The sequence below is a fragment of the Columba livia genome, chromosome 3, assembly GCF_036013475.1.
Source record: "Columba livia isolate bColLiv1 breed racing homer chromosome 3, bColLiv1.pat.W.v2, whole genome shotgun sequence".
NCBI lineage: Eukaryota > Metazoa > Chordata > Aves > Columbiformes > Columbidae > Columba > Columba livia.
The window spans coordinates 7,446,370-7,471,288 of NC_088604.1; the positions used below are offsets into that span (position 1 = coordinate 7,446,370).

The following is a 24,919-nucleotide window of genomic DNA, read 5'->3' on the forward strand; positions in this document are numbered from 1 at the left end:
AAATGGTTTTTGTCACTACTTCTGTGCCACAAACTGTTCTTGTATGGAAGAAATAGAGAAAAAAAAAATCAATAATTCCATCATGTAAATGAGCTGTCAGTTATGTGAAAAATCAGTATGAAAAGTATCTCTAAGTTAACTGCAATGTAGCTATGTTATAGCCTCATTGTAACTACAGTGTAATTATAGTAGCTGAGGATATATCACTTTAGCCTTTTTATTCTGTCAGAGTAGAAATTTATTTTTATAGAGAGAAATCACAAATATTTTAACTAACATAAAGAAGAAACTTAAGTCATTAAAACTTCATCAGAATAGATAAAAGAGTCAGAATGTGTGGTAGTTTCATTTGGGCTGTATTTTTGTTTTGTTTTTTTCTCCTCTCCTGAGCCTCATCTTGAATCTCTTCATCCATCCAAGGACATCCTTTCATCTTAATTATTTCTCCCCACACTTCACTTTCTCCACATTAGATAAATGTTCCATTTTTGTGCAAGAAGATGTTACTGGTGGAAGAACATAAAAGTGCTTATGGTTGGTTGTTCCGTTCAGTTCCCAGATCAAAAACCTGGTCAGTAATTTACTAAACTGTGACCTTCTTATCTATTCAATAAGCCACGTTCAAAGGAGAAAATCTGGCTTTAATTAATGCATATTTACGTGGTGAGTTTGGGGCTTTTTCTTACCTAAAGGCATTGCAATGCTGCAGGATGAAGCAGGATAAAGCCTTATCAACAGTCTTGCAGTGATGGCTGCTGTTTGCTCATCCTGGATGTGGGGCTCCTCATAAAATAACTACACAAACCAGGAACAAGTGTGTAAAACTACCTGCTGCTGTTTCCTAGGGAGGTAGTGTCTTCTCTGATGTTAAAGCACAGGACAGCTGAACTGTGTATTAAGGATGAATACACCTAATCAATAGTACTTGGATAACCATAATTAGGTACATAGTACAATATTATTTCTGTAACTATGAAAGGGTGTACCTGAGCCTCATCCTACTTGTGACTCTGGATCTCTTGCAAACAGATGCTCAGGCCTCACATCTCATTTTTAACATTTCACTCCTATAAAAGCTCATCTGGTAAGATTTCAATATGAATTTCCTACTCACGTACGTGACAGTATATATTCTTTCAGTGCAAGTCTCTTCAGGACATTGCTGCTCTGAAAACCCTGCCAAGGTTAAGCATGCTGTGACTTCAGCTAGATACTTGAACAGAAAGATGGTGATATCAGCTAGGGATTATGAAAATTTTTTGCCATTGCTGTTGCTGCCTCTCTGGTGAAGCTGGCACTTATAGCAATTCTACCGGCACAGTGGCTGATACTCTTGTTCATTTATCTTTTCATTGAGCAAAAGAGTTTTCCTCTTTTCTCTTTTATCAGCCAATGTCTAGTATGCCTGAGGTATTTCCAGCAAGGCACTGACCTTCCCAATATCATTATAATTATTCTTACTTGCTTGTAGCTCTGTGTGTGGGCATGTCTGGCTGCAGAACAGCAAATGAACAAGCTGCTTCCCTTTATCCTCTTTCACCTTAAATGCTAATCTGCACCTGAATGAAAGTTCCTAAGTGCATAGCATAGACGTATATAGCATTAGAGCAGCTGTCTCAGTCCTCTTGACAGAGTTTTGGTGATGGCTCATGGCCAAAACATCAAGCGAACAGCTATATCCCAGTGGTGCAATGCACCTCCACCTCTGCAGCAATACCTTCCTTAGCCAAGTAACTTGTGACCTGATTTCAACCCAGGTCAGTTGCATCTATTGCAAATAAATGCTTGCGGTAAGAAAAAATATTTCAAACACAAGTGTAAAATTAGAAAGTAGCTGAGTGTCCTGTTCTTTTCTCTTTTCATGTGGTGATAACAAGCCCTGGATACCTTCTCAAGCAGATATCTGGCCTCCTCCATGGTTACTCCCACTCATGTTTATAGCCGATGGGTGGCATGGTCCAAAAACAGACTATGCAAGGAAGACACAAGGGCTATGTTAAGTTTCTAAAGCCGGGTCTCCTCTGTGACATTGGTCAAGTCTTTCTGTTTTCCTTTCTCTCAGTCTCTGGACTGAGTTTGTGTTGCAGGGTCCTCAGGGCCTGGAATGGATCTCATACAACAGGGCTATGCTACAAGCACAGAAATAATAAAAGCAGAAGCCAACAGCACATCTGTTGCAAGTTATCCCAAACAAATTAATTTCTGAGGCATTTCCATTGACTTTGATACACTCATCCTGTGAATTTAGCCATGACAATGAGAAGCCAGGGAGAAAAGGGCATGATTTCTGCCATTTCCACACTAATTTATTGAAAAGAGTTTTGGGAAGGGGAAAGATTGATCGAGGCTGAAGTAGAGAAGCTCCTTGTCTGACACACCACATTCATATATTGTGTCACTACAAAGCCAACATTATGTATATGTGGTTTTTTTTGTTTGTTGGCTTGTTTTTTTTTTTTTTTGGTAACAGAAAAATACAAAAAACATCTTAATTAAGCATTGGGAAGTATCTGGTACAAGCATCTCTCCTGTTTCATGATGCTTCTGTTCTCTGCACATATGAGGGCCAAACCAGCAAGTCCTTCCTCACACAGGCATTGTCGGGTTCTTCAGGGCTCCCTCCAGTCAATGGAGGACCTTAGTGTAGGCACTCAACTGCCAGTGATCAGATAAGATCAGGGTCTGAGACACAAGTGAAACCAAAGAGCTGGACTCTCCCTGAAGGAGTATGAACAGACATCACGTAGCATCACAGCTACTGCAGTCCATGGCAGATTTTCACCCATCAAAATCCAAAAAGTAAAGTGCAGATGAACAGTGTAGCCTTTTTCATTTCACCCATACGTTTTCTGAAGAGCTATGAGATAAATTCGAAAGATGTAGGAAAAGGTGACAGAATGCTGAGAGCCGAAGTACCTTCTAGTTAGTCAGGTCCTTTGATGTTCCTCAACATGGTCTTACTCCCAGCCTCTACAAGAAACTGTGTTTTTCCGGATCCAAGGAACTGGTGTGGGGAACCACTCAAAACCACTGCTCACCTGGGTGAGCAGACAGCATGTATTGCAGGCTTCATGGAATCATAAGATAATTTGGATTTGAAGGACCTTCAAAGCTGATCTGGTTCAACCCCTGCAATGAGCAGAGAGATTTTCACCTAGATCAGGTTGCTCACAGCCCTGTCCAGCCTGGTCTGGGATGTCTCCAGGGATAAGGCATCCACCAGTTCTCTGGGCAACCTGTTCCAGTATTTTACTGCTCTCTTTTACCAGCCATTTTTACTACCCTTGCTGTGATGGGGCTGGAAGCAAATTCTCCTTCTAGCCTTACTTGCTGCTTGGATCCTCCTCCACTCCATGAAGACAAGATACGACCTTGGCTGTAATTCGAAGTATTGTTGTGTTTGACTATTAAAAGAACAGTAAGTATGAAGAGGCAAGATGGAGACTATGGATTATGGTTCAACAATGTCACCTCATCTGGGGATTGTCAGCACATGCAGCTGGCAGAGACGGATTTGTGAGAATGTTACCTCTAAGAAGAAGACATTGTGGGGAAATGATATCCTGAATTCTTTGGGAACCATAGAAGAGATTTGCAAAGTCGTTAGAGGAAGTTCATAGTCACATCATATGCTTGATAAAATAGGAATCAAATGCTATAACTGGAAACAAAGAAACAAGAAAAATCACAGTTTGATCCTGAAGAGCCAAGGACATGTAAGGTTGCTGGAAGAAAAGGTAAAGGAAGAACTTCTGATTGACTACATGGACCAAGCCTGAAGTATAGGAGCCAAAAATACAGCCGAAGAAAAATGTATGATTAGATGAATCTGTGGAAACAGGGAAATGACATAGCAATGTCTCTGAAAGATGGCAAATAAAACTGCCATAATAGCGATAAAAAGCAAAAAGCAACATAGCAGCTTTATTTCAATTTCCCTTATAAATTGTTCCATTTTGCTAGTAATTCTAACCATATATTGTTTAAAGCAGCAGTTTCCAGAAAGTGTTAAGTTCCCAAATGATTTGGATATTACCTTAATCTGTTATACTGGGAACTCGGTATCCAGCAGTGACCTGAGGAATTAAAGCTACTGAAAGAAAGCCATAGATGGATAGCTCTGACGAGAGAAAACTTTAAGTGGTCTATTTCTGCTTTGTATTGCAATCTGAGTCACTGTGTATGGGCTTTATGCTGTTCTGAAATCCAGATTGTGTTTATCACAGAACCAGCAAGTTTGTTAAGAAGCAAGTTCAATAACTCAGATCAAGAGGAGCTTGAATTTCAGCTCTTACCAAGACTTCTTCCTTCACAGTATTTTGTAAAGCCAAAATACTCAGCCTTTTCCTCTACTGTACAAGTGTGAAGGGAATGATGTTTGTGACCAGCTTCACCGAATTCCTGCCAGCTTGTGTTGGAAAGATGTAAAAAGGGGTTTCAAAGGACTGAATATATGAAGAACTAATTGTGGTGCTGATCTTAAGAGGTAGAGTACAGCATTGCTAGCCACTGAAACTAGCTTTTATGCCAAGGCAAAAGGAAGGATAAGTATTAAATAGGAATACTGTTAACAAGGTACCAGATAAGGGAACCAGGTGAAATTAATGCCTCTGCTGAGAGCCAATGGTTTAATAAATATACAAGCATTTCACTGGCTTTCTGTTGGGACTCCACACTAGTCACAAAGTAGAAACTTTGGATGGGTTTATGAAAGAGCCATGTTGTTAAGACTAATATGTAGCCAGCACTAATATATAAACAGAAAATAACAGAAGCAATGCAGGTCTTGGTTAGCAAATATCCTTGTGATGTAACATCTCACACAGTCCTGCTGTTACATGAGTTCAAGCAAAATGAGCTCAAAAGCCAGGGGGCCATGAAAACAATAATAGCTTTCCAGTATTTCTTACATGCACTGGATTTATATGAGCAAAAAGACATGTAGGCCTGGAAGAGTTTGCCAGATGAGTCATAATAGCCCCAAAGAGCCTAAAAATTAAAAATGTTCTAGAAAAACAGAGGAAATCAGTTTAGAAACCTCTCTGTATATCAGATATGTCCATGGAGCTCGGATGCTTATCAAAATGTACTAAGAAGAAAGTTTGGGAAGTGATTTTGTATTTTTGATGTGCTGGTTGTAATGTGGTAGTTTTACAAAATGCCATCAAATGTCGGAGCAGATTTATTATTGAAGCCTTGTAAATTGAAATGTATGTAACATAGATATATGAACATAAGATTATTCTGTATGAATATTTGTAGAAATCTGGGGAGGAACACAATTATCTGAAGTTCCCTAAGGGTAGGCCTAAAAGATGAATAGTGGAATAAGGAATAGTGGGATAAGGCTGAGAAGAAAAAAATATAAGATGAACACAAGCAAAGTTGATTTGTCACACAGATGGAAGACAAAATTTATGTTCTATAACAGAAAATTCATAGGTTTTAAGACTAGGGAAAACTATTATGATCACATGCCAAAACATTGTAGTCTGTCATTTCTGCATCAAAATCACAGGTTTTGAGGTATAGCCTATACATTGAAAAGATGCAGTCTTATTCTGAAAGTTTCCAGTCATACAGAGTCTGTCAAGCCCTGAAAAATTGTCCCAGTGGATAATTGCTTCTGGTGTAAAAGAATTGCACCTTTATTCTGTTATAAAGTGGTTTAACTGTAACTTCCAGACACTGTACCTTGTTATGTCATCTCCACCTGCCCTACACTGCCTGCTGTGGAAAACATGAACATCATATTCCTCCTGGTGCAAGACTCCAATTTTGTGGTCTAATTTTGAAACATACTCTAGGAAGGACTCGACAGTGCCATAGATACACTGCACAACATAGACATCCACGTTTTATCAAGGTGAATCTCACTCAAAGTGCCAATCAGCATCTTCCTAAAGCTGTTCACCTAACTGATGTCACCTTCCTGTTATAACACACATTTGCAATTTCATCCTCCCATGTTAACAACAGTAGCACACTAGGAATTCATATTCGATGTATTATCTACTGTGATCTCATTGCTTGTGCTTTTGGGGATGTGATTCCTCATCTCGCAAATGTGAATACATTCTTTGTTTCTAGATGCATAATCTAGCACTTAACTGTGATGAAGCACATGTTGACAAAACGAGCCTGCCTGATGATGTGCTCGGGCTGCATTTTCATTATTTTTATCTGCCAAACCTTGGCATAATCAGAGAATGTTGCTACTATTGATTTCTTTTTCACTCCAGAACATGAGGAAAGGTGTTGAATAACATTGAATAAATTCTTTTTGTCCCCATTATTTATATCTTCCCAGAAGGAAGAGTGCACGTTTAAAAACTAATATTTCATTATTACATTGAATATAAGCTACAGTGATTTAATATAGTACAAATACCTCCATGCATCAAAATGTTATGCAGAAGTAAATCATATTACCATTATTTGAATACACTACACCAGCATGGTTTCTTTTCCTGTGTAAACTTGGAGATTAATTTTTTAAAAATCAGGTTTATCTAATAAGACCTCTTTTCCATTATATCACGGAAATACATATTGCATCATTTAAAACAAAACAAAACAAAACAAAACAAAACAAAACAAAACACTTAAGGGGATGAGATTTACTGATTTTTTTCCAAATAAATGTTTGATCTAGGGTATTAAAACATCTGTTGCCATCATATTTAACATTCAGGTTTTAGAAGATAAAGTTGTTAGAACTTTTTTGTTTAAATATTTTATCTACTAAAATATGTTCTTTTATTTTCTGTATGTTTACAATTTAAGAATCAAAAGGGACTTCTGGGTGTTTTCCTTTCTCCATTTCCTCACACCCTGATTTTTTCTTCCCCTTTTTCTTTATTTCCCTTTTTCTCAGAGGAAAAATAAAAGAGAAATGAGGCTTTAGAGTGGAAAGTAAAAAAACCTGAAGACTATGAAAACTAGAAACAGTTTTAACCTTTTTTTTTTTTTTTCCAGGAAATGTTTTCTACACTTTGAGCAATGAAAAAACTTTTACTCATTTATTTTCAGAGGAATTTATGAAAAATAAATTTTGCTAACTTTTGGTGAACAATGGAAAAATTGAAGGTACCTGAATGTTTCCAGAGAAAGGCAACAAAGCTGGTGAAAGGGCTGGAAGGCATGTCCTGTGAGGGGCAGCTGAGGACTTTGGGTTTGTCTAATTTGGACTAAAGGAGGCTGAGGGGTGACCTCATTTCTCTCTACATCTTCCGGAGGAGGGAACATGGAGAGGAAGGTGCTGATCTCTTCTCCCTGGGATCCAGTGATAAAACACCAGGGAATGGTTCAAAGTGGCACCAGGGAACATTTAGATTGGACATTAGGAAGCGTTTCTTTACCAAGAGGGTGGTCAAACACTGGAACAGGCTTCCTAGAGAGGTGGCCGATGCCCCAAACCTGTCAATGTTTAAGACGCATTTGGACAATGCCCTTAATAACATGCTGTAACTTTTGGTCAGCCATGAAGTGGTCAGGCAGATGGACCAGATGATCATTGCTGATCTATTCCAAATTCTATTCTATTCTATTCTGTTCTATTCTATTCTATTCTATTCTATTCTATTCTATTCTATTCTATTCTATTCTATTCTGTTATAAAATCTCTGAAGGTTCTTTGAAATGTAAACCCTAAATTGTTGGGAGAGTAAAAAAAATATAGAGAAATATTTTTAATTGTTAGTTGTCCTGAAATCTAGAGTGGATAAAGCTCATGTAACACTCAGTAACTTTGTACTAATCCAGATACTGACAACAAGGGTCAATTTGTTTTTTTCTGACTACAGTAGTTAATCAGGGGTTACAAAATCTAAGGTCTTCGAGAGGCTTGAGCAAGTTCCTTCTGATGATGCTCCGTTATGTCTTTGGCTACCTAGCAATTGGCAATAAAGATTTAAGTTGGCTATTGCAATTTAGGTTCCAGCTACATGTCAAGATTACAGTGACGTTTTGTCTATTGTTCTGTGAACTGCCTTTTCTTTTTAAGGAACTCTCAGAGAGAAATAGATTCTTCTCAGTACATTGTTTTATACTAAAACTGGTGTATGGGCTGGATGCTATGGCTTTGATCAGATTTCTCTTTCCCTAAACTGCAAATTCTTTAGGCTATTAGTTTTTTTGTTGATGAACTTGAAATTCCTGACAGTATTTGGGTCTGGCTTTTCAAAGTGTTTTCAGAGAATTTGAGTTCCAGATGTCATTAAAAGGGCATCTAGTACAGCCAGACCCATAGAGAGTGGTTTAATGTGACAGATGTCTAAACAGATAGGACCTCATCTATCTTATGGAGGAGACAGTTATAAAGTCATGAATGATACAGGAAAGATCTCTAGAGAAGACCTGCACACTGTCTCTTCCAACACAAGAACCAAGGTCATCCGTGAAACTAACTGGTGATATAGTTATGACAATCTCAAAGAAGTAACTCTTCACTAACACAGAGTGAAGCTGAAATTATGGATGCTACAAGTTTATGTGACGACAAAAAAACAAAACAAAACAAAACACCAACCAAACAAAATCCTGGATGAAAAATCTAATGGGAGCTGCTAAGTGTAGGGGCATTATCTATGGCTTCCTGAACCAGCGGAACTGTGCATTTTCCCTGTCCTGCTGTTCTTTTCAAGGTATCTGTTACCAGGCATTGCCAGAGATAGGGTATTTTAATTAGTTGAAACCTTGGCCTGACTTGGTGGAGTAATTCTTAGATTCTTTGTCCAAATGAGATGATAAATTACCCTCAACATCAGAATAGATGCCCAAATTTTAAAAGATTAAAGTTAGTTGAAATGATTCTTGTCTACAGAGCTTCAGATCTAAGATATCCTAAGATGGAGGCTTCTCAGTCACAAAAAGTTGGATTCAATGACCTAAAGCTTCCTTTGAATTTCACCCATTACTCAATATACAAAACTAAACAGAGGGGTATTAAGCTAAAATTTATCATCCTGAAACATGTTATCTTTGTTTTGTCATGTAAAGTTAAACCAATCCTCTTCATGAAAAACAAAAATAATTCTTAACAGCTTCATTTTTAAATTAGCTTGTAAGAGACTTGCAATATGACCCATAGATTTCATTTGCCTATATAAGTTATCAGCAGGTCAGTGATAGATTTACACACACTGTTAAGGGAAAAGTTATGGAAAAATGTGATCTGCGGGTTAAAAAAACAAACAAACAAACCTATGTTTACAAGTGTTTATGATCATTTCACTTTTTCATACTAATGCCAGGTCAAACAATCCTTCCTAAAAGTTAAAAAACCTTGCAATATGTTCCCATGAAAGGCAGTAAGTGGGACATTTGTGTCACTGATGAATGAAACTAAAGATATTTCCTTCTTTTAAAATAAACATGGAAAAAACTCCAAGGAAAATTTATCAATAGCTGAAACAAAAAGTTCCATAAGGAATGCATAATTTGACGTGTGTTTTGCAATACGGTGTAAGGTCCTGAGGAAGTGGTATGACAGGGTTGGGTAAAAGAGATCACAAAAGGCAAGCAAAGGTCTCCTGGAGCACTGACAATATTCTTCTCATTTAAAAGCTGGAAAAGTATCTTTTCCAACTTGTGAACAATACTCCTGAATGGATGAGGTTTAATGATTCAATGCTGTGAAAGCTGAATCATGACTGTTTACCACTTATATGGTTTTTACTTTTATACTGTGTGTAAGGAAAATTGATTGACATTTTTGCTTTGTTTTGCCCAATGTTCTATGTTTGTATATGCATTTGGGTTTGTTTGTCTGTCCTTGACCGCTGATTGCTTTTGTACCTCCTGAGAAATTTTTTAAAATTGTGACAGAGCAGAAGAGATTTCAATCACAATAAATTTCTGCTTTTTTTTTTTTTTTTAATGTTCTGTAAAAAGAATCTATTACTTTACCCTGAGGGAAAAAGTATATTAGAGGTCAAAATCCACGTAGGAGAGATGTTTTGAGTCTTGCTTCATTAGCCGCATTGTTCAGAGCTTGACTTCTAATAACCTAGGAAAGAGGTAGAACATCTGTATCTATGATTAGTAAAGCCTTCTCTCCCTCAACATCCTACCAAGGTTATTCAATTTAAATCAGGCTAACTGCATGATAAAGTTCTCACTGTTTCTTGGCTCTGACGGGAGAGATGGTGAAAGCCCATGCAAGGGATTATAAAAGGCACTGAGCTGTACTTTTTCAGAGAGCTGAAGACTAGGTTAGTACAACAGCTCTCAGTCCTAAAAGTTGTGCCTTGAAGATGACTGGCAGTGTGGTGGGAGGAATATTTGCACTGTTATTGTTGCCTTTTCTTTTTTGTATAGCCCCAATGTCACACTTTCTGGTAATGCTTTCAGTAGTGTAGTTAGCATCTCTCCTGTGGGGTGTTTTCCTATTTTAGCTGTCCCCATGAGAAGATTGTGCATTAGAAGGGTTTTGGGGTTGCTCTTCGCACAGTTTCTTATTGCTGTGGTATCAACTCTAAGCACAAATAGACTTTTTGATCCCAGGTCTCTCTGTCTAGTTTCAGAAGGTTTAAATTGCCCTAACTGGAAACTTTGTGCTAAACTGTTCTAAGTTACTATAGAAGGAGAAAAGCTTTCCCTGCTCTGCACTCAGTGTGCAGAACACCTCTCCGCCTTCACCTTCTGCAACTCTGTATCCTCCATGAAGGATAATTTCCCAACAGTAACCATAAAAATATCAACTAGAAACTTAAAGAAACACAGAAAAGTTCACATGCTAGAGTCTCACTGGATGTGCCATAATCTACCTTTTGATCTTCTTTATAAAGCAATGTAAGTGCTCCCTCTACTAGATTATACCTCTGGTTTCTGAATTTATGTAAGTTTTGAAAAATGATACAGTACTGATCTGTTTCACAGCTATGCTAGCAAAATATTTTCCTTCATATGCAGGTTGTCATCAGCAACAGAGTTCATAAAACCAGGAAAACCTACAGCATCAAAAATTTCTGTAACAGATCTGCATTTGAATATGGCTTGGGACTTATAGGTTGGGCAGGTATATCAGGCTGTAAAAAGATGCTTTTCTTCCTTGAACTTTAAGAACAGAGTATGAGGAAAAGATTCCCTGTTGTTGAAATACTACAGGAAATTACAATGACAACTTGCCAAAACACAGCTGCATATTCTCAGGGAATGCAGAATGCTTTTAGAAACTGCTGAGCCACATAATGGGACTATTGCATTCACTGGTGAAATACAGTCGTGTCTGGGCAAAAACCAGCAGCTGTTCAGCCGAGCACCACCTGAATAGCACTTTGAGCCTGGCAGTGGTCACCAACCCTGTATCTAGCTTGTATGTCAGGGTGAATTTGAAGAAGATAGAAATGCAATTATCCCCCATGAAATTCAGCCAAGATAATGAGGACAGTATACCCAGTCTTGCAGAAAAAAAATAAATTAAAGAGTATCTACAGTGATCCAAAGTTGCAAAGCCTGAGTTTTTCTGTCTCATTTATTTGGTGGTACCACTTGCAGTCCTGTGCTGACATCTGTTGCTGGTGGAGCTCTTACTACCACTTTGAGCATCCAAAAGTTCACATCGCTGGACCTGAGAGTGCGAACTCCATCACATGTAGAGCAGAGCCATAAGGATGGTGAAATCTTTCTTTCTCTTTTCTTTCTTTCTTTCCCATACTTATAGTTTTTTGTTTTCCCTTTTATAAGTAACATAGCAATATAAGATTTACAGCCCTGCATATGCCCCAAAATTTTTATGTTTACCAGTTGAACCTACAATAATGTAAATCCTTCTGCCACCAAATCATGTACAATTTGGGCCAAAGCTGAAAAATAAAAGCCTTTTGTTTGTGGACCTTAAGTACCGTGTGTACAGTTTTCCAACCAAAGGGGACCCATGAACATGAATCACTTCTCCCCCAACTCATACCTGAGGGAGGGACATGATAAAGGTTGAAACTGAATTATTCAAATCTCAGCTGGCTAGTGGTTGCACAAAAGATGACATAATTTAAATAATATTGAGTGGGGTCTATTGTATTTTCAGTAGACTCTTTAAGCTTTTAATTCTATTCAAAGTTTTTGACATTGCAGATGAATATAGCAGATAAATACTGATTTGGAACATTTGGGCAAATATTATACTGAGTTCTATATTCTGTTCCTAGTTATTCAAGGGGAAATTATCAGACTGAAAGAGGGTACCTATGTGAAAATTTCTTTACAAGTGAGATTTCTTTGTGTCTGTTTTTTAACTGGGCTTCTGAGCATGGTCCTTAATTTTTATACTTCTTCCTTACTGTTATGTTTTAATGTAACAATAATATTCAAAATACTGAACATATTTTAGCTAGCTGTGTAAAAATCCAACTATTTCTGAACTTTTGAGTCACAACCGTATCTTGCAACAGTGAGTTAGAGGGGTTATTTGCACACAAAACGTATTCCAGGAGAAGGTAAATGCATTTGCTGCCTTTCATTTTTTGCTTAAAAAACAGAGGCACAAACTTGGATTTCCCTGCAGGGGAACCAGGTACATGAGGAGAGCAGTGTGCTTGACAGAGCGTGGAATCATTCACTCTATTCTTCCTCAGGTAGCAGAGCTCACCTTTCCTGCCCAGCAGTAAAAAAAGGACAATGCAAGATCGAATTTTTCCACCACACACCAAACAGCATAGGACACATCTTTCTGAAGCTCAGTCTATCCCACATCTGCTCTTTCCTGAAGATCCGCAGTACTCCAGCAGAGACCAGAAGCCACCGTCAATCCTCCTCTGTGGATGGAGTTCACAGAAATGTGTGAACTACAGTGAAAAATCTGAGGAAAAAGGAATCTAGTAGGAAATCGTATCCAAGCTGAAGTATGCACAGCTCTACATATAAAATATCCTAAAAGTATTTGCAAATATACAGCTACTGTGAATCATTACACTCCACAGTCAGGCCAGACAGAATCTGAAGTTATAGGCATAAGCTGCAGCAGTGAAAATATTAAGAAATATCTTTATAAATGTATGGCTGTTTAAGCACTGGAACAAGCTGTCGAGGGAGGTTATGGAATTGCTAGCAATGGTGCTATTCAAGGCTGGATTTGACGTTGCCCTATTAGGGATGATATATATGGAGCTAAATCATTTCTGCCATGATGCAGCTCCTTTCCAGCCCAAATGAGCCAAACGTAAATGTGATGTGCATTGATACATACTAAGTACAAGGAGTGAAACTCCTGCTAAATTAGATCAACACGCAGAAAAGGTGCATCCAATAAAGAACCTTGAATAACTCAGTCATTGGAATGAGCACTGCCATGAAAGGGTAGAAAAATGAAGGCAAGAGGAGTTCAGAGAAATGTGTGAGGCATCTGAAAAGATACATCCTTTACTATGTGAACAGAATTTGTGTATTGATTCAGAGTACTAAACAGACACTTTTGAGGGCAAAAGAAAACCATTCCTTCTAGCCTTTGAGTTTTTAGCTCAAAACCTGCTCTCTCCTCCTATGAAACCACTTTTTTCCAAAGGACTGTAGAAGTGCTTGCAGCAAATTAGAAGCAGCTTAACTCACAGCTACGAGTCTGTTAGCTGCAGATGGAGAGCTGAGGAAGCTGGTATAATAATAATAATAATAATAATAATAATAATAATAATAATAATAATAATAATAGACAACTGTATTTGGAGACTTCACTTGGGACAAATGAGTTGAGTTCCCGCTAGAGTCAGAAGGAGGATGAATTTAGCTGAATGTTCTCATGCAGCAAACCCAGCCAACATCTTTTGTATTTGGTCTGTCATTATGGAGGGTCTGGTATTGATGGTTTGTGTTTGGACAATGGTCCAAAGATAAATGCTCAGAGTCACTGACCAGCAGACCTGCAGACCCACCTCCTGAGGTGGAGCAATTGCCTTACGGGATGATGACATTTGAGTTGAAAAAAGACCTTCTGCTAAGTCTGTACGGGAAGAGGTAGAATTCAATGTGTAAGGGATTCAAGTCAGTTTAGGCATATATCTGCATATGCATACATGAGTATATATTATCTGAGATCTTATGTATATAATCCTAGGTGTTAAAGCCTAAGCAGTCACCATAGCTTTTTCAGAAGTGGATAGGATGTTCCAGAGATTAGCACAGCTCATCTCAAGTATGTACTAAGTGGTGGTCCAAATGACTTTGGAGCTACCTATTTGTTTCTATTGGCTACAAAACAAATTGAAATTGCATCACTTCAGTTGAGGGAGGAACATTTCACACAGCTGAAATTAGGTGCTATAAACCCTGTTGTTAGGACTGAGGTTGGCTGTGCTGTTGCTGTATCCCTTTCTGCCAGGTGTGGGAAGGCCAAAAGACCCTTGTGGAGATATTTTCATCTTGCCTCTGTTTCAGGGTATGAGGGACCACCTCAGTTCTGTCACCTCTCCCTAACCATGATAGCTCCAGGACACAGCCGCAGGGCCACACTCCATGGTGCAGGCATAGCAGAGCATCCCACACAGACTTGGGTTTTCTACTCAAAACCCAGGAAAGGCTGTTTGGGGGGAGGGTTGTGCCTTCCGAAGGAAATGAAAAAAAACCAACAAAACAACAACACCACCACCACCACAAACAAAAAACCAAACCAACAAATAAAACCCCAAACAAACAACCAAAAAATCCAAACCAACCAACCAACCAACAAACAAACAACAACAAGAAACCCCCATTTTTCTGCAACTGAGAACAGACTTGGTCGGAAGTATACCAAGTTATGGGGAAATCAACCTTACAGATATGGAGTATCTCTGAAGCCATTAATATGAATTATCTATCTTATCTACCTATCCAAATAGGTAATTTTAAACATTTTTATACCTTTCCATTTTTTTTTCTCCTGCTGTCACATGTACTGTGTTTGTTTGTTTGTTTGTTATTACCATTTCCTATTGTAAAATTCAGGAACAGACATTTTCTAGTTAAGGACAAGGTATTTCCAAATCCTTAATGATCTGCTGCGTGGGTGGGGACATGAACTGCTACAACATATAAAATGACAGATTCTCTGTCTTTCTAAGGCATGGAGTGACAGGGCTTTATGTCAATAGGTCTCTTTGGTCCAAGGGGTCAGTTTCTTCTTCCTCATAAAGATAGGAGATGATCATATAACATGAAATTCATATGGGACTTGCTTTACTGCTGCATCAAAAGGATGAAACCAAAGTCAGAGTCACTCCTGAAATATTTCTAAGTTGCAGCTGTAATCAGAAAGTCCATTGCATGAAGCAAAGGCTAGAAACACTGTAATACTTCATGTACAAGTAAACCAGCAATTGTATGCACTTTAGCATTTTCATTTGTATTCTGAGGTTTAAAAAATTTTTTTCCTCCTCTGCAATAGGATTTTTTTCTGTAACTTTCCACAACTCTACCACTAATGGTACTACTGTGACATTTCAAATTTACTTAAAGGTGGTGACCAGCCATTATTTTAACTGCCATCCAAAAGCGGTTAAATGGCTTCTGTCTGAAATGCTAATAACTGCCTGGAGTCTTGTCTTCTTTTGCCTTGATTCCTCCTTCGATTTGAATAGCTCAGGGGAAGGGATAACTGGGAATTCTAACAGAAAAACTCTACACTGTAAGTACAGCCTTTGCCATCCATCTTGCGCTCTTACATCAGGCATGGGATTACTGCTGGAAAGAGGTAGCTTATTGCTTCTTAAAGTTTTTGTATCACTTTACTGCACCTCTACTATTAGTATTGTTATTGGTAGTAGTAGTGATAGTAGTGCAATGTGTTGTAGGACATCCATTGAGCCTAGTGTTCTCTAAAGACTCCATAAGAAATAGCTGTTCCCACAATCTTATGGTCTTCATAGTCTGAACTTACAAAGGGTGGGAAATATTTCTTACATCCACTCACTACGAATCCAGCCTTCTAAAAACACATACACTTCATAATACAAAAAGCATAATTACACTCTAATTACACTGTAGTTAAATTTTTAACCTAAGATTTCCATTAATATATATAATGAGGTACTTCATGGACTGCCCAGAATAATTACGGTGTAAAATGACACAATGAATACACCTGCATTTAAAAATATACAGATACTCAGCTCTAAGTTAAATCATTATCTCTCTGATGATATGTCTGTTTCCTGTGCATTAAAAAGCAAATCATGGGAGCAATAATATCTCAATTATGTAGTTAACCTTCTGGTTATATTAATTAGTGATGATTAGTCATGGGAAACCATAATTATGTCACGTACATAACATCACTTTGAAACTGCATTGTGAATCCAAACACAAAAGGCAGATGTGAAGATCTAACCAAGTCCATTTCCAACATCTAGAACAAACCTGAAGCTCAAGGATTTGACTCTCTATCTTTTCTCTGAAACACATCCAATGGTGATAGCTCCGCTGGTGTCAAGCTTGCAGAAGAAACTGCAGTTTGCATTTGTCCCAGAAGAGAAATGCAAGGTAGAACTGTCCCATATTCTGATTTGACATGGTGGTTACTAAAACCCAACTCAAAAAAAAAGGAGACAAACAAAACATCTAGGTCCAGTTCAGTTCCTAAAGCAGGAAGCCCTGAAACTAAAGCAGCATCTCTTCTCTAACTTGTCACTTTTAGCTGATTGTCTGGGGTATGAACAACTGAAAATCAGCACCTCTTGCTCTTGTTTGCAGGAGATCCTAGCAGGCAGAGCATTGTTAGCACACAACCTTTCTGAAGAGATGCTCCTCACTGACTCCAAAAATGCCGCGGTAGACACTGTACTGGGGGAACTGCTTTTCCTGAGGCAGCTGTCTGAGTAAGAGCAAGCAGGATTTTCCACCACTGTCCTGAGGCTTAACTTAAGGCTGAAGTTTCTCACCTTCAAGGATAAAGAACAGAAAAGCCAGTCTGAGTTTAAACTCTTTCCCCAGTACATCAGAGATACTTTTTATCCCAGCAGACCATTACCTCTCAGCAGGACTACAGCCAATAATTAATGTGTAGGTCATTCAGTCCAAATTTAGAGAAATATTAAACATTTCACTATTATATGGGCTTCTATCACCTACTGAAAGTCACAGAAGCTCTGCACCGGAATAGGAATTATGGACCTAAACATTTGTACAAGTCCAGGGTTATTCCTGTCATTGAGATGGCAGCATCCTGCCATCTCTGCAGGAAAGAAGATGAGTGCAGAGGAACATCGCAAAATTTCCATTAAAATTAGTCCTTTGAAAAGTGAATGTCAGAAGAAACTGCATATTTTTGACCAAAAAAGTGTACTTTAAATGAACGCCTTGGACATGTCAGGCTGAAATGTTCCAAAGTTAGGAGCTGCCAGAATTAGGGTTGCCTGTGTATTCTGTGTAGCATTTCACTTGCAAGCACTTTATGGCTATTATGCCTGCTTTGTGCCTTTGCTTTTTGTTTGTTTCTTTGTTTGTTTTGTTTTGTTTTGTTTTGTTTTGTTTTGTTTTGTTTTTAATCTAAGTAACCTGACTTTGAAAGGCTGACTTGCAAATCTGGCATTTGTAATTCTGGGAAACGATTGCACAATTGTTCATTTATAATTGCTCAGTTATTGATCTATTGTTTGAATTTGCAGTGCTAGCAGCAAGGGATGCTGGTACAACATGGGCCACAGTTACTTATTGCCCGATAAAATTAACAGCCTTGGGGTCTTCAATGAATCTACTCTGATGGTTAAACCAGGTTCAATAGAAAGTCTTGCCCTGTGAGGACCTGAGTTCTGTGGGGCCCTGGGCATATCATGGACAGAATGAGTTGTCATTAGGTGACACTGTCGTGCAAGGGACTAAAGGCACATGTCACTTTCCAGGATGCAACCCGGTATTACTTGGGTAAGACAGGCTTCCTGTCTTTTAGTTCACCAAACTGTAAAATTGTTGCTTAATATTTACCAGCAGCAGTTCCCAGGCATTGCAAGCTGTTGTTTAATATTTTCAATTCAATTTGAGATTCCTGAGTGAAGTTTCTGCAAAAGGGTTACTTAAATGTTTTCTTTTTCAACCTGAAGTTCACTCAATATAATGTTATAGAAGTAATCCTTGCAAATATCTCACTTCAAGAGAGGTGGGTTTTGGTTTGGTTTTGGTTTGGTCGGTTTGTTTTGTTTTGGTTTTGTTTTTTTCTTTTGCTCTTGGCAGTGGCTCTGACAAGAATGACAGCGCAAAACACAACAGAAAGTTATAAACGTTACTTTTCTTCAGACAGCAAACAAACTCCTGGTTTACCAGCATCCTCAATGGGAAACTCAACCACTGGGAAAAACTCCCACCCTTGTCTCATCCTGGGGCTGCAACGTACGTATATATTGAGTGCAATGATACTGTCATTTCAATTGATGCCCTTGGTCTATACAGACGCTGATGCTGTTGAGCTCAGCCTAAAGGTGAGCTTCACCTACAGGCATTATTTGGTCCTCCTTGGGAGTGACAAATTTGGGACCTGTCAAGCAAAGATGGGTCACCCTACTCTACAGCTGTCTAAAAAGGCACACCACCAGAGGAACAAAAAAATGAAAGAAGGTGCTTTTCATCACTTCAGTGGTTTTTTTTTTAATCTTTAGTAAAAGTTGCTACACAAGCAAGGCAGCGCCATTTGGCCCCACTCTTTGATACACACCTCCCAGTAACTAACAAAAAGGTTGCCATGAGCCTCGCCTTCCCCACTCTCATCATTTCCTCCATTGTGCCATGCAGATCTCTTTTTCTTAAGTCCTCACTCAGGTGAGGATCCATCCGTGTCACAACCTGGCACATTCTCTGCTCCTCCTGTTGGCCTCTTCCCCCTCTCCGCACTTTCTTTCCAGCAAACCCACTCACACTGCAGAGCTCTGCACAGTGTCTGAAGAGCTGGCACAGGGCAGCCCATGCCAGGGGCCATTGTCACAATTTAACAGTGCAGATGATTGAATTAGGGGCTTTGGCACAGTTTTGTTTACCAGTATTAATGAGATTGAACCAATCATGCAGTTCCTTGGGGTCTTTTTCCTCACGCCTCCCTTTCCATTCTGGAATCTCAACCATCCACTCCATTCCCCTCCTTCCCACCTCAGGCAGCTGCTCTAGAGATGCTGGGTGCAGGACTGATTAGGCCATGGCTCAGTGCCCTTGGTCGGTAACATGGATGCATTAACAAGGAGAAACAAAACAGGGAGCTTTTCTTGAGGGGAAGAGCAAGCAAATGTAGTTTTTGGGGGGTTGAGAATTTTCAGAAAAAAAAAAAAGACCCTTCTCCAAACCTCGACTCTAGTTTGTGGCTTTGCATAGCTAGTTATCTCTCACCATAGCACAGGACTTGGGCTTGAGTACCAGAAGCATGAATGGAATTTAAGAAATTCACTGTAAAGATACAGAGTTCTGTCCACAGGTAAGGCTTCCTGCCATCACAAAAATGTTTGGGTTGCCACTACTGAGATTTTGCCTAGAGTAATTGCTGGGACTGAAACTCATGGTACAACGAAACTCTGACAAACTTGGATGTGATAGAACTGAACAATGCTGCCTCAGCAAGCCACTGTGGGCACATTCCCCTCTCCCTTTCCAACATACCTTTCCAGCAAACTCATTAACCATTCAGATGCACTAAAATGCTTGGAACAGAAATGAGAAGAGAAGGGATGAAAACATTTCTTCTGCTAAAAGAGCTGAGTTCTGTATTTTTTCTTTGTCTGCACCTTCCCCCCAAAGGAAATCTCTGCAGCTGATCTGGGACTTCACAAACCAAGGGATTATGCGCTACAGATACTGACAGGCCCCTTTGCTTACAGCCTGGCAAACACCACAACAGTAATCTCCTCTCTGAGATAAAGTCCATCAATCTTATTCTTACACCAAGCCGTTCCCCTTTGCCTCTCAGACAAAGCTGGAAGAGCAGCTCTTCTCAGGAAGGATTCTAAAATCTTTTCTTCTGCAGAGCCCTCCTACTTTAACTTATTCTTTTGACTGGCCTCCCATCAAAGACAGGTCAACACATATCCATTTTCTGTGCTGAGCTGACTAGTTTTCAATAACAATTTCTCCTTCGTTTTGTAACAGAGATCAATAAAACTGCTCCTTTCTCATATTGGCTGAGATTCCAGCAACGTCATTTGCTCCTTATTGTTGCTACTGCTTTGTTTTGTTTCCCTTTTTTTTTGGCAAGGCACAGATCAATTTAACAAGATAAAAACAACTTAGACTTTCACTCAAGGTAAAATCTGCACTTTACAACCCAAGATGTAATTTACAATCCTGTCATTAAGCTCTGTTAATCCTATTATTATGAAGATAAATAATTACCCATAGCGAAGAAAGGGATTCCCAACAGAGTAGAATTATATTTTCCATCAGTAATGAAAAATATCCCTGCCGCAGTGACACTGGAAATACAGATAGTGAGTACTCCCAAGAGTCCCAGGAAAGGTTTGCTACGCAGGCAGTCCTTCATGGAGCTCGAGAGGGTAGCAGTCAGGAGAATCAGCATGAGGCTCACCAAAATCTTGCCCCTGGCCAAGAGACTGGTCTGGTGGAAGTCCTTCCAGAGGCTAAAGGATGCTAGTGAGTAGAGCTGCAGATCTTGGTGATCCAGCTGCATCTTGTGCATCAGTTTACAGAATTCACTCTCCCACTTCTCCCCAATGAGGTCCTGGGTGACAGAGCCATACGTTTGGAGGTAGTAAGTGATTTGGATGGCTCTGGCTGATTTGACTCTCTGGTCCTTGCTGTTTGGCACTTCCATGACCCCTCCGAGCTGGTGGCCAATAAAACTGCTCCTGCCATCCTGGGAGGGAAAGTAAAAGAGATGAGCATGTGGTTATCCTGTGTAAGATGTGATCACAGTGATACTGTACGACTCCACCTTCCTTCCACAGACATGCCAAGACCGAACTCAAAGGCCACTGCAGTCAACAGGAGTCATGCCATTCACTTCAGTGGGCTTTGCGAACCATCCCTTTTCCTTGCCACAACTCTGTTCCTTACTCATTATAGAATCATTTTCAGTTCTATGCTGCAGTTCAGGGACTGCCCAGATACTTATTGTGGTCACAGATGTTTGAGAACTAAAATGAAATATGCAAGCTCCTTACCCTACAAGAGAGGGTCACTTCCCCACATTTTAACTGTGACAGACAACAACAAATCTTCAATTACTGAATTAAAAAATATTTGAGATGAAGAATCAATTTCTGGAATATTTGTGATTTCCTAACACTTTGGAAATGCTTTTAAAAAGTTGGAAATATGCAGTCTGGTTCCTCAGCACACAGATGTAAATGTAGATGTATCCACAAAGTTTAACACTTACTCTGGCTCCAGAAAAGTATAATTCAAATCATACCTTTTGGAGTGTTTATTTGAGATTTCATGTGTTTGTATGAGTGACATAGGAAGAGAATCTACCTTACACCTCAATTTAGCTAGTTTTTTTATATATATATTTCAAGAATAAAAACCATACTCTGGTCTCACTTATTTCAATGTATACTAGGACATAAAAAACTCCATGACAATCAGTAAAGGACATATCAGGTACACTCAGGATCAGCCCTTGTCTATTTACAAGACTCCTTTTTTTTCTGTAGAGTTATCTGGTCCCATTTAGATATGGTGGGTTGGTTTTGTCGTGGTTTTTTTGTTTGTTTGTTTGGTTGGTTGGTTTGTTTGTTTGTTTGTTTTGTTTTGTGGTTTGGTTTGGTTTGGTTTCGTTTGTTTTTTTATAAGACAAGTTTATTAATAAACATCCTGTAAGGAAGGTCCTTGCTTTTAAGCCGCTGGTTATTCTAGTTCTCTATAATAACTGCAATGTGCCCCTTTCAAGACAGGAGAAGCCTGAGTGGATTTAGAAGATCAAACCCAGTTGCAAACTGAGGAAGAAGACTCCAGTAGATTGAATAAAAATGTCCTAGCATAAGTAATCTCTTTGATCAAAAAACTCTAAACCCAGGGATTAAATGTCTGTTGCACACCACATAATGTTTCTTTTTTTTTTTTCTTCCTGTAAATTAGATTATAAGTTTTCAGATATCTTTCCTCTTGTATTTAATAAAAGCATAAAATTCTCAAGCCAGTTAGTATAGAAAACATCTTGCAGCAGTGAGTTCACATGAGATAATGCTCTTTGCCTAGATGCGTTATGGAATGAGCTGACTGACAGCCTGAATTTGGGCGATGCTCTGCCCTACACACACACATGGAAGCATTCATCTGCAAAAGGCCAGAAGCATTTGGGGGAGACATTTTTAACATCTTTAACATTTGACATGAACCATTTCTAGAAACACTTGTGCTGCATGCAGGTCATCATCTGAAATTACCAGACCTGTTTGCCTTAATGATTCCCATCCTAAGGAAAAATCAATGGAGCAAGGTACCCAGCTTTATGAAACATAAATGTCTTCCAGCATGTCTACTCATACAGCACATAAATATCAGAAACTGAGAGACAGCGCTGAAAATGTTTTATATATTCCTCTTGCCTTGTCTCTGGTATGTAATGGAGGAAATCCTCCCAGTGGGAAATTTCTGCCTATGCCTGCTTTCATGGCAGGAGCTCACACCATCTCCGGCATTTGCCTGCCACAGCCCAGGGAACGTGACAAAGTGCTTTTCAGAAGTTCATTTTTTCCTTATTCCCAGTTGTTATTTCCTATTGAAATAATGGCTTCTGGCAAGGTATGCTGGCACAAACTACACAAAAGGTGATTTGCAGTTTAATGCCAGCTTCTCAAATCACCTGAAGCCTCATTGCAAATGTCATATAAACAGAGACAGCTAGCACTGAGGGGCAGCTGGTGCAGTTCAGGCTTCAACAAAGTCCTCGTGTCTAGCATTTCGTGTTAGAATCCTACTTTATTTCGTTATTTCTATTTATTATTTTTCTAAGGAGGCCTCATACCCAACACTCACACATTCACAAAAGGTAAATTTCCAGTCTGATAATTAAGGTTTGAGCAATGCAGTCCCTGCTCACATGGGAAGCAACTTTGTGGTTAAAAATTCCTTTTGGCACTGCTTTGAAATATTAGGGAGAAATGTTATATTTTCTTCGTATATATGCGGTGTTGACATTCAAAGGTTTTCAGCCACTGCAGGATACTTTAGCAGCACAGCTCCAAACTCAGACAATGGACTGTAATTCAGGATTCATTGATTCACTGTGCTGCAAGGTTATGGGAAACTTTGCGATGACCATCTGCCTTCCTCTGCGTAAGGTGCACTGAACAACGGCAACATTTCAAAAGAGGCAACAGAGCAGGCACAAATAAATCATGTTCCCCCGTATCTCCCATGAAACAGAAGATAACGGCTATTTGTTACACTGATGTACAATAGAGCATCCAGCTCATATGTCAGCAAAATAAAGAACGAGCTTTCAGATGGAATTGAGGAAATCAGAGATGCTGAATTGTTTTGAGGTCGTTTTGTCCATCCCCTCCCTTCCAAAGGCAGATTGAGTCCTATTTAAGCAAGGTTTTGCCTTTGCTGCTTTTATAGCATGCAAACATGAACCTGCCACCAGGGCATTTGGGAAAATGAGGACCTTTTCTAACACAGCTCACATGCTGGCTTGGCCAAATGCTCCAAGTGAGATAAAGGTTCTGTTGTGCCAAGCAAAGCTCATAGCCATGGTGACAATCTCAGCAAGTAAGACAGAAGAAAGATGGGGAAAAATACTGCCTTTCATCCAGTTTTACAGGTGGAGACTGAAGTGTGGGAAAATGAAGACTCAATGCTGCCAAATATGACTTCCAAACATTTCCTAGAGGCCTCCAAACCAGGGGCCTAACTACCTCCTGGTGTCTCATGAGCACTTGAGGGGAGTTATTCAGCATCTCAAGTTCTCTGTTGTCCTACAGGACCATCTTGGTGAAAGAAGGAGACATGGATGGCTCAGCCTCTGTGCTAAGCCTAAAGTTTGTGAAACAAAAGGAGGACACAGTGACTTGTAGAAATGACGCCTGAAGACCAGGCAGGTTTTGAACAAGGTTCCTCATTCTGCCTAGCTCTTCAATGAAAAAAATCCCACTTAATTATTGCATCCTTCCTGGTATATGCCTACACGGTGCCATTTTTAATTTCATAACAATAGTTGCATGTCTCAGACTACAGATCCCTTGTACATTTTATCTGCATATGTTGCTATTCTCTGATCCTACATGCAGAAAAACAAATTCAAAAATAGAATAATAATACTTATTTGTCATAAACCATTTTACACCTGTGTGTTTCCAGAGCTTCTACAACACAAGATGGTAACTGTCTTTAGCAAGGTTACTAGCACAGCAGGAACCTAAATTTCAGATTCCCAGGCTATGTCTATGTGTCTTTCTCTCTCTCTCTCTCTTTTTTTTTTTTTTTTCTTTTAATATCTAGTGAAAACTTCACAGTGTCTATTCTCCCAGAGGACAAAAAGGGCCATCATCCATTCTGATGGCAGTTGACTCTCTCCAGACCTGACCATCTTTAAAAATGGCATGAAATATAGATCACACAGATCACTTGCTGAGGCATGTGATATTTGATCTTAAACAGAGGACAAGAAAAATATTTTTGCTTTGATGCATACCTTTAAATTGTGCCACCTGTGTTTATTCAGACCTGGCCTTGCACGTACCATTCAACAGTAAAAATCATTAATAGTGAATGGATGGATGCAGAATAAATCCCTACCATATCTCAGGCTAGCAACTTGTCTGTCAAGGATGCTTGAACCCTTAATAGTCTAAAAAGATGTGTAAATGGCACAGGGATATTTGGCTTGCTCCAGAGGTGAGTGCAGGATCTCTCAGGTTAAACAAAACCAGCTGTTTCTACTGAGATAAATACCTTTTGCTGGTGCTAACACAGGCACAGACCCTCCCTGTATGCAGCCCAAAGGGATGTCAGCAATACTCTTTTACTATTAAATTACATTGGAACTTTTTGGTTTCCTTAATATTTTCAGTGT

General features: G+C 39.2%; 1 protein-coding gene across 2 annotated transcripts in view; it reads right to left on the reverse strand.

The window, feature by feature from the left end:
- PTCHD4 (patched domain containing 4) overlaps window positions 1–24,919 on the reverse strand; it is a 112,258-nt gene that overhangs the window by 63,215 nt on the left and 24,124 nt on the right. For both annotated transcript variants that reach the window (XM_065055742.1, XM_005510201.3), the window contains exon 2: window positions 20,272–20,752. In XM_065055742.1, the coding sequence (XP_064911814.1) occupies window positions 20,272–20,752 (481 nt within the window). The remainder of the gene's footprint in view (window positions 1–20,271; window positions 20,753–24,919) is intronic.